The sequence below is a fragment of the Manduca sexta genome, chromosome 17, assembly GCF_014839805.1.
Source record: "Manduca sexta isolate Smith_Timp_Sample1 chromosome 17, JHU_Msex_v1.0, whole genome shotgun sequence".
In the NCBI taxonomy this organism is placed as follows: domain Eukaryota; kingdom Metazoa; phylum Arthropoda; class Insecta; order Lepidoptera; family Sphingidae; genus Manduca; species Manduca sexta.
Genome location: NC_051131.1, coordinates 5,868,020 through 5,888,442, shown reverse-complemented (window position 1 = coordinate 5,888,442; position 20,423 = coordinate 5,868,020). Strand labels below are relative to the sequence as shown.

General features: G+C 35.5%; 1 protein-coding gene across 4 annotated transcripts in view; it reads left to right on the top strand.

The window, feature by feature from the left end:
• LOC115454133 (Ca(2+)/calmodulin-responsive adenylate cyclase) overlaps positions 1-20,423 on the top strand; it is an 85,781-nt gene that overhangs the window by 53,490 nt on the left and 11,868 nt on the right. For all 4 annotated transcript variants that reach the window (XM_037439725.1, XM_037439724.1, XM_030182873.2 and 1 more), the window contains 4 exons: positions 5,856-5,967; positions 7,404-7,531; positions 19,505-19,663; positions 19,895-20,039. In XM_037439725.1, coding sequence (XP_037295622.1) covers positions 5,856-5,967; positions 7,404-7,531; positions 19,505-19,663; positions 19,895-20,039 — 544 coding nt within the window. The remainder of the gene's footprint in view (positions 1-5,855; positions 5,968-7,403; positions 7,532-19,504; positions 19,664-19,894; positions 20,040-20,423) is intronic.

Here is a 20,423-nt window from a genome sequence, read left to right as displayed (position 1 = left end):
TAGTGCCTGGATTAAGTGTGATTTTGAAATATATTTTTGCGCGTAGAGAAACTCTGGAGGCCTCAAAGATATTCATAAAAAAATGAACAATAGAAAGATGAATGATTTCGCAAAAACAAGTTCTTCGTCAATTTATATATCAAAGACAACTACACGGAGGGCCAGCTGGACGGTAAACTGTCATTTTTGTTTCTAGCCAGTTGTAACACCTGCAAAAGTGCTCAGTATGATATATTGTTGAACTGTCCCGCCGGTACTGCAAGATCCCATCAATATTATCACTAAGTATTTATTCGGTTGCGTGACACTTTTCTTCGTAATTATGACAAAGATTTATTTCAGCAGACATGCGTGTAAATCCTAAAACATTTTCTCTATTTCCCGAAAAGTTTGCATTTATTTGCTCTCGTACATTCTTCAGTAAAAATTTACTATATGTAACGGAATTTATTGTGGCACGAAGTGTATATCAGAAAGATATTGTCTCTCTTATTTCGAGAATGTCTGGTGCTTCCAATGTCTTGTTCGATTAGGATTAGTGAAGATTGTCGATATCGAACTTTGCTGAACTGGAACAACACGCTAGTAACAGCACACATGTTTATAGCTACACTAAAACTCTAATGAAATCATGCTGTAATTAATTAGTATGATGACTAATCGAATGCTGAGTATATAAGCACGGCATTTACTATGATATTGTAAACGAATAATTGGATTATAATTTGTGTAAGCCTTTATATGAAACTAATATTGGAACACACATAGATATAAATTTAATGGGGAAAAAAATAATGATATGAAATAAATGTTCGAAAAAGTATATTTAGATACCTTACTAAGCACTATATTATTAATATTAGTAAAGTTAATCACTTAACTCAAGGCTAGTGCTATGAGACCTTGCATATCATTTTAGCAGTGATAAATTCAATCTGTAACTATAAAATTTTAATTAGATGTAAGAAAAAAGTGATAAAGCAATGATTAGTTAAAACACTAACATAGTTTATTGTTAAGGAGGTTAACGTACTTTTACATGTTGCATTGACCGTATTCAATAATTAGATTAGCATTAGAGAACTGTTATAATATAAGCGTATTATTGATTCACCAGACACGTTTCTATACGGTTGTGCAACGCGCCAAAAGGTGTGATGTCACGTAGACAGGAAGTCTATTACTGCGCTTAATCCTTTTAGGCTAAACGGATATTCGGCTGATGGATTTGTCTGTCTGGTACATTCGTTACCTTCACTGCGATAACACCGTTGGTAATATATACCTTCATGAAGTTTTCGTAAACATTCATTTTAAATTATATTCCAAATTTAAATATGCTCAGGGTTAAAACCTCTTTTCTTCGTTGTTCTATTGAAGTTTGCAATACGGTTTCACTTTTATTTTGCATTGCTGTCATTAGCGCCCTTAGTAATGACCATTGTCTTCCTTTGCCTTTTTTTGTTAAACAATTGTTTCTTTGAAGGCGGCGATCGGCTTTTTATACAGCGGTCTCTTCTGAAAATAATATAAAGCTTAAAGTAGGGTTATTTTATGATTTTACCCTACATTGCCAACTTATTAAATTTTTTTGTTCAAAAGGAAAGTTGTGTGGGTGTTATTACATTTTAACATTAATTTAATTAATTAATCATACATTGTAATATGATACATCTAACGCACAATTTTTTCACTTTGTCGCGTTACTCCGCCGTGTTTGTACTAAATTTAGGTTAATGCAATATTTGCGTTTAACCCGTGATACAAGGTTTGTTTTTAATCAGGATTATGGCTAAAGTATATAAGTACACCTATCCGTGAATGGATTATATGTATACTTCCCTACTTGGTTTATGAGAATTATCTCTCGGCGCGGCGCTTGACGGAACATACTTATCGATCTTTTAAAATAAACGAAAGTGGAATTACTATTTTTGGAAGCAATACTTTTAATCGATGAAAGCTATATTGTACACAAAATGTATAATAATGACTTCCCGAAATCAGTGACTTGTGGGCGATCAACTCGTTGTGCCATTAGCGCCTCTTCCGCCTTAATAGCTATTATAAAACTTTATACTGCGTATAACCTTATTCGACACTAATCGACAGAAGCATAAATGCTGTGTTTATGGTGTTTCTTAGTTTATGGTCATCTAAAACTCTAATGGGAAGGTGACCGTAAATCATAATCCTTTCGTCTGAATTTTAACAACGTCAAGGAAATATTTGTACATATTCAAATGATATGATCATTCAAGGATCATTAAAGATCATTGATCCGCAGTTGTACATTGCAAATCCTACTAATATTATAAATGCGAATGTTTGTGAGGATGGATGTGTGGATGTATGTTTGTTCCTCTTTCATGGAAAAGCTATTGAGCGGATTTGGATGAAACTTTACAGTTATATTGGTTATACATAAGAATGACACATAGGCTACAATTTATAATGGTTTTGTGTAATTTGGTCATAATATACATATGAAGCAAGTCGGCAAAAGAAATTACTCCGGAAAACTCCTACCCGCGGGAGAAGCCACGAGCAAAAGCTAGTAACCTATGTTCTCCATCATAACACACCGACAAGCATTTTGCAAAATTTTATAACCACAATCGAGCCATTAATGTTGCATTCCGTGGACCTGTCTTGCAATTTGATATTGTCTGATATATTAGTAACTGTTTGGAATAATCAGAATTTGATATATTTTATGTAAAAAATGGTTTACGTCATATTGGCAGGTGTTCGATAGAAAACGCCTATTACACAATATGCGATTAGCCGTGTGTGTTGGATATCCAATTTAATAAATCAGCGCTTAGCCGTTTATGAACGTTTAATCGTTTAATCTAACTGTTATGAGAAAATATTTAACGCCTGTCGAGTTTCGTTAAAGTATGCGAAAAGTTACGTTATAGAATTAATTATTCACAGATACTATGGCATTTATGTTAAACGTTATAATGAAGGTATGTAATTGACGTGGAAATTGTAATAAAGGTGTTTTTTGAATATATGATAATATAATAGATGCATTGTATGGCGGGAGTTTACCAGCTTTGTCGTCGGTAAAAAGCATGATAACTATAGAATACAGTTCTTTATACATATTATTATGTTTTGTGATGATAACGGTGCCATTACTAATTACAAATTCTAGCATTTAAATTTTATTTTAAAATCGTACTTATCGTTTAATACTTCAATCAAGTAACGACTACAAATCGACTAGTCAAAGCATTAAATCATAACATAGAGTTGCAATATTGTGTATGTTCTATTTTATCAGTCGTTCGCATTAAAACCAGCATCCTGTCTTCCTTAACTGGCGTTTATGACATGCGTTTAAATTGACCTAACCGGTCGACGTATACGGCCTCAATACGAATATTTAGCACGATGTTTATTAATCTTAATTGATATATATGATGACTAGTAGTATTTGAACGTTGTGTTGAACTGAAAATGACACATCCTCAAGCTTGTGCCAACAATAGGTACCAGTAAATTGTTATACTAACTGGATTCTCTAAGCGGGAGGTTCCTTAGGTGATCAGATGTAAGACGCAGTTGGTTGTGAAAACTGTTAAACATTTTCTTGCCATCCGTGTTTTCCTTGCGCGAGGGGATGCGTTTACCTTTAGCTTCTATTTAAAAAAATCATCTTCCACATGCCAGTAATGTTATTAGGAATAGAGAAATTTCATGTAGTTTCTTCTTAGTGGGCGCGTTTCGAACAACTAGGCTCAGAAAAATCTTATAGGTTTCGAAGAGGATGAAACGTCTTGCGGTTGCGGTCATGTTCATTTGCCATTTGATATCGTGTTGGTGTGTGTTTTCCAATTTATATATGTGAACCGCAAAGGGTCAGCCCGTGTACAATGTATCTTGTATCGGGAACGTTTATCCTTAACCTTACGTTTGGTCTTAGACTAAACTATGCCAAGTCTTTTGAATGAAAACTCCATTTACATTTCCGGATGGAAGTATTGAAGTGTCCACTCGTTTTTTTATATTAGATTACAAGAATAAAATCTTTTTCCTTAGAGTTAGAATTAAAATTATCTTAATAATGTACAACATTTCAAAGATTAAATAAAATGGTTTTAGTATTTGAATTTAAACATTTCGAAATAAGTTTCATTTCCAAGTTGAAATATGAGAGTACTAAAATATTAAGGTTAAAATGTTTTCCAAGTTTTACGAAGATTTTCGGAGATGGATTTGCTTAATACGCTGATGAACAAAGAACTTCATTCAAGTACCATTTGGAAGTTATTAAAGTACTGTTTTAACGTTTATGCTTCGTTCATATTTTATTTATTCGAATTTAGTGTCATCAGTCATTTACATACTTCACGTGAAACAACATAAGGGTTAATAATAATAGTGCACGGCAAGGCAATCGTTCTAAATCGATTGTTCAGTATACCTAGTCTTGCCATAAATATTGTAATAAAGAAAAAAGAAAATTGTTAACTGCAAATAACATTTATTACTTTTACAGTGTGTCAGTTTAATACATAAATATAAAACAATTAAAAATATAAAAAGCTTATTCGAAGTGGTCTCCATTGGCTGCAATACAGTCCTTTAAACGATGAGGCCAGTTATCAATAGAAGCACGCACTCTTTCCATGGGAAAATTCTTCACCGCCAATCGTATAGATTGTTTTAGGGACTCCAAATTATCATGGCGTTTAGAGCAAGCTGTACTCTCTAAAACTGACCACAAATCATAATCCAGCGGATTAAGATCGGGACTAGACGACGGCCAGTCTTCAGCTCTGATGAAGTCCGAAACGTTCGATTCCAACCAAGACTGCGTGGACCGAGCTTTATGACCCGGCGCCGAGTCTTGCTGGAAGGACCATACTTGGTTATTGAACATGGTGATGTTAAGGGGCTTAACTACCTTCTCAAGAATGGTATCTTGATACACTTGTGCCGATGTTTTGATACCTTTTTCACAAAAATATGGCTCAGTCACTCCTTCATAGCTAACACCCCACCAAACCATCACTGAAGTCGGATAATGTCCACGTTGCACTCTGTCGACTAATTGGGAAGCTTCCTTAGAGCTTTGAGCATAAATACGGTCATTTTGTTTGTTAAAATGTTGCTCAATTGTAAAAATTTTCTCATCCGTAAACAAAATTTTTCTGTGACCTCCCTTTGCGTACCGCTTCAGTAGTTGTTTCGATTTTACCACCCTATTCTTCTTTAAATTATCAGTTAAGAAATGGCCAGTGCGTCTCTTATAGGCTGCAAGTCCTAAGTCATCTTTTAAAATACGCGACATGGTTCTAGGTGCTATCTTCATTTCCCGAGATAAAATCTTTTGCTTTCGGACAGGATTTCTTCGAATTCTTTCCCTTACTGCTTTGACCACCTTTTTCGTACGAACACTACGTGGACGGCCAGATCTTTTTCTGTCACAAACAGAGGAGGTCTCATTGTACCTATTAATAGCCCGGTACACAAACATTTTACTAATACCAAGTGTATGGAGAGTTTTAAAAATTGCATTTGGCTCCATACCTACTTTGTGTAATGCTATCACAGCGATTCGGTTCTCTTTATCACCCCACACCATTTTAATATCGCAAAATATTTTACAATGTATTGGCGCCAAAATGAGAAAACACAATGAACAATCGTATAAAAATGACAGATTCGAAATTCAAATGTAATATTTTTTTATAATTAAGTGTAACAGTATTTATGGCCAGACTAAGTATATATCCAGCAGTGCATCAGAAATTCAATCTCGGTATAAAAAATGCATCTAAACACGCATCCGCAGTCGCTTCAGCTAATGGAAAACTTGTTCAATCTGTTTGTTGCAGCATCCTATTCGCGGACATCGTGGGCTTCACGGTGCTCGCGTCCCAGTGCAGCGCGCAGGAACTTGTGCGGCTGCTCAATGAACTTTTCGGTCGATTTGACCAACTCGCCAACGTAAGTAATTCCGATGTCCAGCTAACTAGTCTGATTTGTAACGTTTACGAACGCGTTTTTGTTCAGAAACATACGTGAGGTTTGTTACTATAGACTACCGTGTATTTGTATTTTAAGCCATAAATTATATTAATCCACACAACTTGTGTAATGTGTATATTTTTAATACACTATCTCATTAATTCATAGCTATAATAACTGTAAGACGAAAATCCACCTTGTCAGTTTCTGCCACAATTAAATCTTTTGTTATCTTACTAGTTTGTTAGAATTTGAAATGAATTGTGGTTTCAGTGAGGCATGGTCGCTAAACATTGTTGAAAAAAGAAAAGGAATTTAAGAACAATTTTTCATTAAACGGAGAGGATTCGTTTGTTTCATTCTTCCAATTACGTTACGCCAAGTGCACACAGAACTATGTACATTTCTAGAAGCCTTTAGCATCCCGGCAAACCTATCGTAAATTTTTTTTAAAATGTATTTGTTTGTAATAAAAATACAACCTACACGAGCGAGTTTACGTTATAAAATTACATAGCAGTATCGTCAGTACGAAACATTTTACTTGAAATACGACGCATAATTTTACTGAAATAAAGTGGCTTTTATGTGATGTTTGATCCCCGACGGCACACAATGAAACGATAATTAAATATAAATTATTAACGGTGTATAGATTAATAATGTTACCTTGTTAATCATGGAATATTACCAATATTAGTAAGTGCTAAAGCCATATATGGAACTATATGCCAATTTGAATTCTATAAACTAAAACACCCATATAATAATGTTCTTGTTTCGTATAACTATCGTTTAAGTATTATTGTTAACCAATTATGCAGTGTACATAATACTCCGGAACTTGTGTCTTGCCCGGTGTTACTTCGTAACAAAGTACGCGAACCTCAAACTTGTTCTAATTAGTTTCTCTTTACGAACTTCATAGAGAACAAGCAAATATTATACGGCAACAAATTACTTGTTTAGAAGTACCTAGTCTAAAAAATTAAGAGGTACGGATATTGATGATAAATTGCGATATTTATGCTCAATTGTGTGTTTATTTACCACACTACAGCTAATGACATCGATTAGGAACCTAACTCTTCTCTGTTTATTTTAGCACTTATTAAAATTCGGCAAACCATTCTTCATCATCATCATTTCATTCAGCTGTGACCTATTTGTTAGATTTTTTATAATTGTTAAAGTGACATCCAAATAGATTTGTTGAATTTATGTCAACACCCGAACTAACACGAAAGGTTTGGTAAACTTATATTACTCACAATTTATTTTAGCTAACAAGATGTATACATCTTCTAATGTTTCATCATCATCATCAGCCGCAGAATGTCCACTGCTGAACATTGGCCTCACCCAAAGATTTCCAGATCGGCCTATTAATGTTTACGATTATGTTTTGATGTCAGGACAACCACTGCCTCCGGATCAAGATCCTGGGCGACTGTTACTACTGCGTGTCCGGGCTGCCCGAGCCGCGCTCCGACCACGCGCGCTGCACCGTCGAGATGGGCCTCGACATGATCGATGCCATCGCGTGAGTTACTTATAATCTTATTACAATTCTTTCAGTCTCGTGAGTGCACTAGTTTTGGCTTCTATTTACCTTTTCCTTCGATGTTAAAAGGCGTGTCTCTCTTGCATAGTTCATCTTAATTTTCGACGTGGGATCAGCAGTGTCATTGTTATACCAACTATTTACAAAGCGACGTTTTTTGTGGTTAATTACTTGAATATGTCAATTTTATTGATTAAATCTTATCAAGGACACCGTTTATGTTACCATAAACACAGTAATCAATAAATTCCAATCCAAGAAATAACAGTTGTTGATGGAAATCACTGTTTTGTTTTATCATCTGTGCTTCATTAATTCTCTGCAAAGTTTCCTTAATATATTGCCGCTTTGACTAATTTTACGAGTTAAAGTTACTATGCTTAAGTTAGGCATTTTGTAACAAAGTAAAGGCGTCTCCTTTTAAGCCATCCTAAAACTTAAATGTAAATTTATTACTTCCCGATGTAGTCTAGCGACTTATCGCCACGGCTTGAGAAATTGTAACGTAGCGAAAATGCTGAAACCGAAAGATAATATACTGAGATGTAGGGCAGAGGTTACGCGAAGAGTGTGGATAGTATTTTATTAAACTAATATTATAAATCTGACAGTTTGTTAAGTTGTTTGGAAGTTTGAATATTTGTTAGAAGTAAACGCAGAAACAATTGATTTGGATGACACCTATAGGCGATGGCAGACGGATATACTATGTCCTGGATTAATTCATAGGGTAGTTTTATCAATTTGCATTTATGGGATTCCATTGGTATTTATGGGATTTATTAATCGGATTATTTAAATAGATGGCGCTGGCATCGTGCAGTGTTTTAGGGACTTATGTAGCGAGAAAGGATTTTCACGCCTGCGAAGCCGAATAAATAATGCGAATTCAGTATATTTGCACATACGTTACGCAGAATAGAGGAAACGAGAAGGTAAACACACGTGTATTTAAAAAAATATTTACAGTTTATTTTTATTAATAGTATTCCATTAGCGCATGTTTATTTAACAGACCGACAAATTGCATTAACCTATAAAAATAAAATATGTTCTCATTGCAAAAATTTCATATAAAAAACAAGTAAAAAGTTTGCTTTTCGCTCTCAAAGGAGAGATGTAAAGCGTGGAAATTAATTGGGTTTCCAGTGTGAATTGTTGTTTTGCGTTCTAGAACTGTGTACATTTATTTTTTATAGTAAGTACTTGTAGAGTTAATAATGAGTGGGTAATGTGTATGATACGCGGTTATCTGCGCGTTGGCTCATCAAAGGAGCTCTAAATATACCCTTTGTGATCGCGGCCGTGGCCTTTACGCACCCCGGGTGGTCGGCCCTCCTCCCGCGCTCGCTTGACGAAGGCCACTGGACATATTAGCATGATATTACAACAATCAACTCTTACACAAAATTATCGCTTCTTCGTTTAATAAAATTAGATCATGAAGTTACATAATTGGGTATTTATTAAGCTTGTAAAGATTAAGCTTAATGCAGTACAAAGTCAAAAATTTAAGTTTCCTTTTTAATATCCTGGGACGGGAAATTTCGGACTAAATTTGAGGAAACATAGGACGTAGTCACACCAATTGCATAAAAATCAAGGATATTTTTGTTTCGGGTATGTTAGTTTGGGTTCGGATATGTATTCCAGCTGACAGATCAATCATAACGTATTTTTAAATACAATAGGTTGGAGTGGCAATCAACACTCGTGTCTCGGCCGCAGACCGCAAACCTCAAGCGCATACAGCTATCTGTTTCCACGGCCTACGCGTAGAGTTTCATGCGACTATTTAATACTCATCCTAAAAGTAAAATGTGTACTAGTTCCGCTTCTATCTAACCCTTCGAGGACAAAGGCGTGAGCTTATGAAACAAATTCATAGGAAATGGTTAATTTTGGCGTTGTTTGATAAGATATTCGAAAAAGATTTACATAAATTATAACTATTTTTTTGGTCTTCCAAAAGTTATAAATCTAGCAAGTGGAATGGTTGACTATTTTATACCTTTTAATATATATGGGTGGTCATATCGCTTACCATCAGGCATCAGGATGGTAAGCTATATGACTGCCCATAAACAGTATTATTCGGTATTCCACCTCGCTCGCTATCCTGAGACATGAGATGTTCAGTCTCATTATGTCCAGTAGTTACAATGTCCTTCAAACCTAAACACAACACTGACTACACTGTTGCTTGGCGGCAGAAATAGATATTGCGGTGGTATCTACCCAGGCGGACTCTCACATATGAGAGACCTACCACCAGTAATATGAAATATTTTATATTTAAATATTTTGAAATGAAACAAAGTGATTTAGTGGACAGAAAAAAATATTTTATTATTATAACCTTTGAACTCGTTTTTCAAGTATTTAAACGGTTTTGAATAAAAAATAATGAATGTGTTTTCCGCATACCGGATTATACCAGTATTGACTGTTGTGTAAGATATAAAATATTTTTAAATCACAGCTTTGAACATTGTCTTTTGTTTTATGTGCTGCCACGATGAATGCTAACAGTCTTTTGTAGTCGTAATTCCAAAGTTTATAGTCTTTAATCACATTGTTGGAGTAAGTGTGATGCTCTTAATTTCTGGACGATAAATCCCCGTCTAAATATAAAATTCGTTAAAAGGATCAAGGCAATTATGTGTTTATTTCTTAATGTAAACAGTGTTGTTTTGCTAAATATTACTTGTAGTCCTATTACGAATGCTCGCAAATCGGTTGCGCCTTTTGATTTATGGTTGCACGTTACATAGCTGTAACTAATTGCACTTATGTATCGCTGTTTACTATGTTATCAATATTATTCTTGCTACGTTTTAATTTTTAAAGAGACTTCTGTCACCAGTTATGTTTGAAATGCAAAATGTTTTGTTATTTATTGATATGTATTTACGGGATGTGTAGGCGGTTAATGCGCTTTAATACATTTTAAGCGTCGGCCATAAGATAGCAGATTTAGAAGAAAGTACGGTGTAACACAATTGCCAGATTTCTTTGGCTTTTGGCGGTATTTTGCATATAATTCAGACATATGAGGCGCCACATTAGTTGTTGTTCAACTCTATATTACGCGAGCGGAAACATCAGTCAACGCAAAAGTACAGTAAATAGCAAAGTTTGAAATTATCTCACACTCAACGGGCCGTTTATCAAGTTCTTTCGGTCACGGTCCACAGTTTGTTTCTTTGAATTATTTATTCACGTAAATACGTCATATGATTGACAGTGAGACGCATTGTCAGACAAGGCTAGCAAAGTTTGCTTTCGTCTGTGAAGGTTATTTGGAACAACGCGGTATTAAAATACGCGGCCCAGGTGTACGGTATTCCAGAAAATACATTATATTATTCTCCGTATAATGTATTTTCTAGAATAAGATAGGATTCCTTTACTTTTATACAAGGATCGCCGTAGGCCTTACATGGACATTGGGAAAGGGGTATCCATCTGCATTTTTCTCCATTTGTGTAAATATTTCTAAACAAAATATTTACTTTCGTATTACTATCTATAAACATTCAAATTCTTTCACGAAATTATATGCACAAAATCTTGTAAGCTAGACCAATATGGGTATGAAGCTTTTAGCAACTAAATGTAGATACTCTCCGACTAGAATTCGCTCGCAAACCACACAATCCACAGACCTTGCACTGTATAGCAAACCGCATGTTCTATGTAAATTCCAATGAATCGCACAAATATTTCCTAATTAGGTTAAGCTAAAAGTTGTCCCGCGATAAAGGGATATACACATCGTGCCCCATATTCACTTTGTTGACTTTTAATCAAGTAGACTGGCATCAATTAACACGCCAGACTGTGCACTAGTGTCGCCCATAGAGCGCACGCTATAAATAACAGCCGCTTACGTTGGTGCGACACGCGGCCGTTGTTATTGATGCATTCCTTGTTTCGTATCGGCTACCATTTCCTCAGCGTATGAAATCTCCATGAATAGTCGCCAAACACTACGTAGATTTCTCCGAAATTGTTTCCTAACATTTATATGAGTATAAATATTGCTAACAGAAAATAGATCATTAACAGAGAGTGCCAATAGATCTAATTGAATTAATAAATGTGTTGGATAAATAATTAACATCTATAACTAAATATTAATCAAAACAATCTGTACAGTGATTATACCACGTCTTAGTGTTCGACTGCCGGTGAACAATAGCTCTCCCACTTCGACCTTATAATAAAGTTCTTCGCGCCACTGCGCTTGCTACACAATTTGCCATAATGTTTAATTATACACAATAATTGCACTGGTTGCAATGCATCAAAACTAATATTATTTGAACAATTTGCTTGATGAAAGAAAATGGAAACTAGTGGTCCTTATTTAGACGGATTATCGCATACGATTTATCCCTGAGTTATGTTCTATTCCATTTTATCAACACGTGCCGTGGTTAAAATTAGAACGAAAACTAACAAACATTTTTGATCTGTCAAATACAAGAACAAGAAATTCAAACCCTGATCTATATTCATTCGGGTTACATATTCCGATTGTGAATTTAGGTTACCCCGAGGTCCGACAGTGAAACAAGTTTTATATCTTCTACAAGAGTTTTACGGTCATTTCAACTTTTCATGGAAGTGATGGTTTCTGCACGATATTACATTTTTATTGAAGTATAAATTAATTTCAACTTTAAACGACTGCTATGCTCAGCCAAAGTAATTTCAGAAATTGAAACAAGATTGGTGAGATTAAAATAATTAAATCATCTAACGAAGGTCTGGCATGCCGTATTTTGCAAAATTGTCTTTCATTAGTTGCCCCAATGAAGTTTAATGCGTAATTATGCTTTGAAATTCATTCGTTAATTAAAGGAAACCAGTAATAGCTAAAAATGAAGTTAATCAAGCAGTGTAATTGTGAGGGCGCCGGCTCCGCCAATCTACATCTCAACTTATATATATTGATTAATACGATTAAATCAAACATTACTCGACCTGCCTGTAAGTGGGAGTAATTCTAACTAAATTGCAGATAACTCTGCCAAAGTAAATAGCACGGATGTGTTGATCTCACAGCCGCGTTAAGTGGATGTAGGATAAGGAACAAAAATAAACTACTCATAAAACTATGTCGCTGGAATTTTGAATCTCTATTTATCATGGTATTTTTGTAATGACCGGTGTTTATGAGGTAGCGAATGTTCGTAATAAAGTTATTTATGTATTTTATGATATTTTTACTCATTAAACTATAAATAGTAAACAGTGAAGCCAGTTTCAGTTCTTGAGACATGCGTTGTAATAAATTTCGCTAATCTTGCGCCATTTATTAAAAGAACACTTAGTAGTTTATTAATGTCATATCCCTAGCCGACGCTGTCGGAATACTGCAAACTTTCATGTTTTAATAGATACTTTAGGATAATAATTTTCTTAAGATTTATTATTAAAAATGGGTAAGTAATAATGTATATTTTCGTAACAGCTTTACGTTTGTCGGTATATCAGTTTAGAATTGTCTCATTTCGTTGAAACATGATGTCCATACAAGGTCATGTTTGCCGTGCCGATATTGACATACAGACTAACAGTCTGACAAAGATCACACAGTCTAAATAGTGGGCCACTTCGGCCAGTAATGTACAAGTATTATTTAATTACAATTTGGTTAATGGCGTAGGAGATACGTTGTAAAGTGAATGTTGAATTCTTTTTTTCTCGAATAATAACGCGTTATCACTGCAACCACTGGGAGGTGATCGGTACTGTTGTATCGGTATGTAGGTTTTACCGGTCTTATGGTCCAATGTCGAAATTCTGGGGTATAGCATCCTTTGAGCGAAAATTACACCAAGTCCCCAAACCGGCCTACCGACCAAAAGCCGCGGTGGCGTTTGTCATACGATTCAACCCTGCTATCAATATTATTGTGAATTTTATAAATAGATGATATCTACCTATAAAATAAATCAAATATGGCAGAAAGCGTGTGTCGCATGGCATATGGGTGATGGACAATGTTCGTATAAACTTACATAATATTTTGCTGGCTTTGTGTGCCATGACCCATGGGTATAAATGTTGAAATTACGATATTCGGTTTTGCGAAGACGCCTCATGTTATTCCATTAAAGACTATGTTAAACAAATTGATCGCAAAACATACCGATAAGTAGCAATGTAATGTCGAAAATTGGCAGAAATATAAGAAATCACTAATATCTTTATTGTAATCTGCTTAATACTCTCGAAACTACCATCACTTCGAACTATATTATCTTTGAAGTATAAGCGGATAGCGACGCTAAAACTGCTACAGCAACGCGAATTATGAATAGAACTGATTTATTAATTAAGACCAAGTGTAAACAATATCCTATAACATATTTGTTAGGTGAAAGTCAAAGCGACATGAAGAATCAATGCACAGAAGTTTGCAAACAGTAGCTCCCTCGGGTCGCCAGTGACCCGAGTAATTTGCCACTCGTCCGTCGAACGTCGATAGTGACATGGGCCGAAACAGGCACCTGTCACACTCGATTGCACCCACGCAAGAAAATAAGGATAATCTTACTAATATTATAAATGAGGATGTATTCACATAGTTCCCATGCGGACGTTTGTTAGAAGTAAACACAAAAACGAATGAACAGAATTGGAGCAAATCTGGTACACAGATAAACACCGGTTATGGATTTGTAGGCTACTTTTCCTGGCCAGAGCTTGGAATTTGTGCCCGATATGGCGTTCGGATCGTTTTCTACACATCATTGTCTATTATCAAGACAATGATAGAACATCGGCGTAATAGCGACCAGCACATATTTTGGTTTTATGATATAAAGATTTTATTTGTCAAATGTCTTCAATTTTATGTCAGATCATTTTTTCCTTGCGTCGCTGTAATTCTTTGCCTAAATGAACATTTGACATGCAAATATCAATGAGCACAGACATCAATATCTTGACGAGGAGTTCCCGAAGAAGTTATTGTTCATCCAAGACAGTTTAAGAAGCGCACGTTAACAATAGCAAATTAACATAATGTAATTGCGTTAGACGTCCTCGGATTAACTTCTCAACTGCCTACGCGCTTCATAATTCAATATGGCTGGAATAATTTGGAACATGTTCGTTCATCAAACGAAAATAAATCCACTATAACCTAATATAATAAACACATCAGCAACATTTGCATCAATTTAGATTACCGGGATAAGAACCACGTGTTTCTTTAAATTCACGAAGCATTGGTAGTTTCAACTTTTTCTACATTAATACAAGTACAATTCAAATCATACTTTATGGCTGGTTTGCTTGAAAATAGTCACTGTAATCACATTCTGTGTCTTTTGTCTGCCCGTTTTCTGTGATAAGTACTCGTTTGTAACAACCTTCATATATATTGGGCGGCCATAAAGATTGGTGTTTGCTGTAACATTCATATTCAAGGGTAGGTTCGATAAAAGTACATTATACGTGTGTCCCGTAAGACTGAAAGGGACATTAAGGTTCCCCTTCCTTTAAAAACTTTCTTGAAAATGGCCTTAATTGTAAGAAGATTTGCTTTCTTTATTTTGCGAGTTCTGTGTCGCTCAAAGTATAGTTTATATTAAGGCGCTTTCCTCAGCTAAACTATTTATTCATTAATCTATTAATTTATCTATGATTCCGTGTCTTCTAAAGCACAAATCATTCTAATTTGTAACTAAGAATTAAATAGACAAATTAATCAGAAATATTCTGGTTGTTTAAAAAATTGAAAAAAGAACGTGAATTTTTATTTTTAAGAAATTATTCGTAAGTCTCTTTGAATATTTCCACCCATAACTCGTGTACCGCCTAGTACGGAACGAATGGGCAAGGCCATTTGCTCGATGGGGACCTTAAATCATTAAAATAATCAATAGCATTAGCGTTTCTCGTTCCTAATCATATTCTCCTGTCTATTCTGACATCAGTATTAGTAATTAGTATACATCTATGATACGAGTAGTAAGAACACCAACGTATCGGATACCTTACGTGGGAGCGATAGTCGTTTTAATTATCTATTGTATGTAATTTTGTGTCTGTTAGTAAGCGATGTGACAACGGCTTGACCATGCAGAATATAGCACATCATGGAAGTTTGGATACTTCGCATAACATTGTTGTTTTAGCTTCATCGTCGATAATTTTTTATAAAACTGCTATAAACGCTAAGTAATATTAAAAACGCATTCGCACTGGTAATACAAAACGTTTCGATAATATTTAACACGTACAAACAAATCCTTTGTTTGCACTCGTAAGCTGCTAGTAACTATGTGATGCATCATTCGTTTACATTACTTCGATTGCAAATCCTTGAACGGCTCTACACACATAACACGATGCAGAATGGATGAAGTGGGATTTAATTTAATATAATGGAATACAACGTATATAATAATTTCTCGTACTTCTCGTTACTGGTATTGACAGGGAACTGCAGAATGAAATCCAGACACCGTTGCAGCTCGCATTCGTTGACCTATTTCCGGACGGTATCTCAATAACCATTTAAATTACTTATCGATTCACTTTGCCAAACAAGCGGTGCATTTTGCGAAACATAAAACACGTGAAGATGAAGCTAATCTGACGTGGGGCGGCCGTATCGTTGAGCATGTAATGCGTCAGTCAGGTGCGCCGACCCATTTTTTATCCGCTAAATATGATCATTGCTTTATTTTAAGAAGCCACAGTATTTAAAGTCGTCTAATGAAGCGTCTTGGGAAGTTAACCCATAAACCATTCCAAGCCGTTGTTTCGTACGTCGGCTTGTGTCGTAAATTAATGAAAAAATATGAGTCTGTTGTCATCAGACTGACAGCTGCTTTATTAACTAACGTAAATTGCGCAATTATTCGCTTAAAGTATGACAAGACATTTTATGAGATAAAATAAACTCAGTGGTACAGTTTTGAGCAAAAAGTCACTATATTTTTCATGCTTACATTGTATATTATACGGCAGCTCACATTTTGAAAGAGGAACATCAATTAATCTCCGACCCCTCTGCAATGATTTTCATATAACTAACGAAGTGGGTAGTTAAAAAAGCTATAAACTGTGATTATTGTCCCGATAAAGTCTGAAGTTTAAATAGTTGCAGTAAATCAAATATCAGTGTTATTACTTCAAAGAAAATCGTAAACGAAGTTGTAATCGTTTGTTGTTCACATGAAACATTTCTTGAACACATATTAGCATCTATAATGTGTAAACAGAGAATGAGTATTATGATTGTGATCATCGACCTATTTTACTTGCTAAATGAACAAACATACTCCTAGAGAGGATATTATGGTTAGTATTCCCTCGTAAAGACGTAATATTGCACTTCCTTTAACTAGATTCATTTGTCTTCAAGAAACCTTCACAGCTTATTGAATTGCACATTGTAATCTTTGTTAAAATAATTTCTATGATAGATATTCTAATTTGATGTCCATTTTTTTAAAGTGTGGTCACTTGTATTGGTATACAGACTATTCAAATATGTGAGTATCACAAATTGGTAAAATTCGCATACAAGAACCAGTTAAATTTGAGTGGTAGTGAGCTAGCCAATTTTTCAGAAGAACCGATTATAATCGTTGAAGTATTGGATTTGTGAGTATGCACTTACATAACCGTGGAGTGGGACGTCCTGCAGTTGTGCAGACCTAGAGAAAGCGACGAGCAATAACTACGTAAAAAGATAAATGGTGCGCATTAGGAATGACCTATATGTAATACAGGCAGTCCTCGTACTTACGGCATGTTAGGTTCTCGAAATACGCGACGTAAATCGAAACGATGTAAGTCGAGACCTATTTTTTCATATGTTTACATGAGTTAAGGTTAGGTTAGGTTAGGTTAGGTTAGGACAAGGACTCGAAATTAAAATAAAACTGCATTTTCAAAAGCAACTTCTTTAAATAATTATGTACTTATGGAATCAGTAGTTATTTTTGGTATATGTGTGTAACTTTACAAGTGACAAATGAATTCTCCTATGCCGGAATTCGAAACAATTGACGTATTCTTGAGGAATAGTGTCAAAACAATGTTCGACGTAACTCGAGACGACGTAACTTAAGGCGACGTAAATCGAAACGACGTAAGTCGAGGATGCCTGTCGTATGCCACAATTCTATCACTGTATTCAGAAGTGGGTGCACTTTTACACAGAGATAGACTGAACCTGCGGTACTGTTACAGAAATCCATCAAAATCTTTGGTGCCTATGGACAATTGGGTTTATTTCCCTTCCTGCTCCACAGCATGATGGCGTTTAGTGCCAATTCAGAGACAGTTTTAACCCTCGTGCGAAGTTGTTAACTGGAAATACATTTAATGTTTGTTTTATTAGTATGCGAATAAAGCTTAGTGCCAGTATCGTATAGTTGAGCCCGTAATTTGGTGCCAGAAATGGATCGTATATCTTCACGAGGTTAAGAAAATGTTACGGCATGTTAATCGCAGCATCCATCCGGTGCCGCCGTAGATCTTTGGCGCGAAATCTAGAGAATTTAGAAAGCTCAGTATACAATTATTCGGCTCCAAATGGAAGTCATCGAGAAACGTAGAGGAATTAGATACGACTTGGAAATCCAAATGTTCCGTACTCAGGTTTACGATTAACCTTACCTTTTAATTTGCTAATGTATGGTCTGAAGAACGTGTATTTGTTGCTTAATAATTTAGAATTCTTCCTGAGTTCATTGCAGATAACGTGATATTTCGCATCGTCGACATTCTGGGACGCGAGAAAAATATTTATATTGTTATGATTGCGGTTTGGAGAAGCGCCACCTACCATATTTTTTGAGTCGATATAAATTAACCTACTAAGGAATAACTAATGACTCAATTCTTTATTATTCAGCTTAATTTCAGTGCAAGTGCATTTGACATTAAAATATTTATAGTCCAAGTGTGGGCGAAAGTGATAACAGAAATATATTGCGACAGAAAAATTGAATTTTGCAATAAAAATAACGTGAAAACAAACCACCTTAGTTATTTTTGGGCTGGATGTGCAAAGACACCTATTCGCTAGGGAACAATTGACGCGACATTGCATGTAAACATGCGTGATCTTAAGGTCAGTATAGACTAGAGCATTTATTTGTAACAGAACATCGAGAATACGCCGTTTTTAAATTTTATCGAACCGCACTTCGAAGATGACGATCTATGACAAGTGAACGCAAATTAGAAATAAATGTTACAGGTTAATGCTGACTTGCTTTAAGCATTAAGTTGAACGCAGGGTCGAGTACTTTACGTGTTGCGCATCAATTGTTGCCTGGTGAATGCGAGACTTAAAGATTTCCACTAATAAAATAAATAAACAGTTGAAACAAACGTGCACCCGAGTTTGTTTACATTCGCGTATTTTTATTTAGAACTTACCTATAACATTCCCGTGTGAGGTAGCTCTTGCCAAATTTATTGCCATTCGTCTTATACGCGTCCATTCCAATCGTAAGAGTTACGCGTGTTTTTAAATAAGATTTATTGCTTTAGTAAATAAATCAGATTGATATAAAGATCTTCCTTATTTTTTTTACTTCGTTATTTTTATTGATGTACGATTTTATGTTTTAATTGTGTCATAGTTAGTATTCACAGACATTGAAATATCAGTAGCGGTTTTACAGGTTAGAATGAATGTGTTTTTGTTTGATTTTTTGTCACATTCAGAATATAATAAATTTAAGGTTTTTTTATTTATTGCCACCCGACAACTTCGAAGTGTAACTAATAGCGAGCTATTATAATTAACAAACAACATTCATGTCACTTCGATATTCAGAAGGGCGCCTTGGGAGTGATCCCAAGATATTTTCTTGGCAGTTTATTCCATTTTTGCTGCTCCGCATGCTGCACTATATGCAGACATAGGCAATCATTTGTACAAAAAAAAAAATGATATTTCAGGTCGGTGGTAGAAGCCACGGACGTGCAGTTGAACATGCGCGTAGGTATCCACACGGGGCGAGTGCTGTGCGGCGTCTTGGGCCTGCGCAAGTGGCAGTACGATGTTTGGTCCAACGACGTCACGCTCGCCAACAACATGGAGGCTGGCGGGGAACCGGGGTAATGAGACTATTTCCCTCGGCACTGTTTACTAGGTCGCCTAAAAAAAATCTCGTTTGACCAGACTATGAGGTGGGAAGATTATTCGGTTTAACATATCGTCTAGTCATTATACTATAGATTTAAGATTTGGCTGTTGCACTAATATTAACACACGTGTGTTTTGAGCGTAATATTTTATTTAAAATAAAGTAAACAATATAATATGAAAGAACGAATATACCATTCCAGACGCGTGCATATAACGCAAGCGACGCTGGAGTGCCTCGGCGGTGCGTACGAGGTAGAGCCAGGCCACGGCGCCAGCCGCAACGCCTATCTCAGGGATCACTCCGTGCAGACCTACTTCATTATACCGCCTCCCAGACGGAGAAAGGTAATATCGCACTCATTGACTATTATTTTCCGATGTATTATTTTCTTTATGTATACTGGCTTTTACTTCAAATTCTACAAATATTGCGAACTAACACACTGTCTGAAAACAGCATGTGTAAAATAATCAGACTTGTTAAAAGACAAAGTCCACTTTATGTGTTGGGAATTTTATTACCCACGTAAAACTCACTTGGAAATATTTATATAATTACAATATAATGTACACCTAAGCAATAAAATGTGTAATGTCCGCGCGGCAGAAACTTAATAAAGTATTAAGGTAACATAACGCAGATGCGGCTAACGTCTTACTGCCTTGTGAAACAAACTGCTTATTTGTTCGTGTCGGCTGTAAAAATGTAATTCACTTTACGTTTTTGCT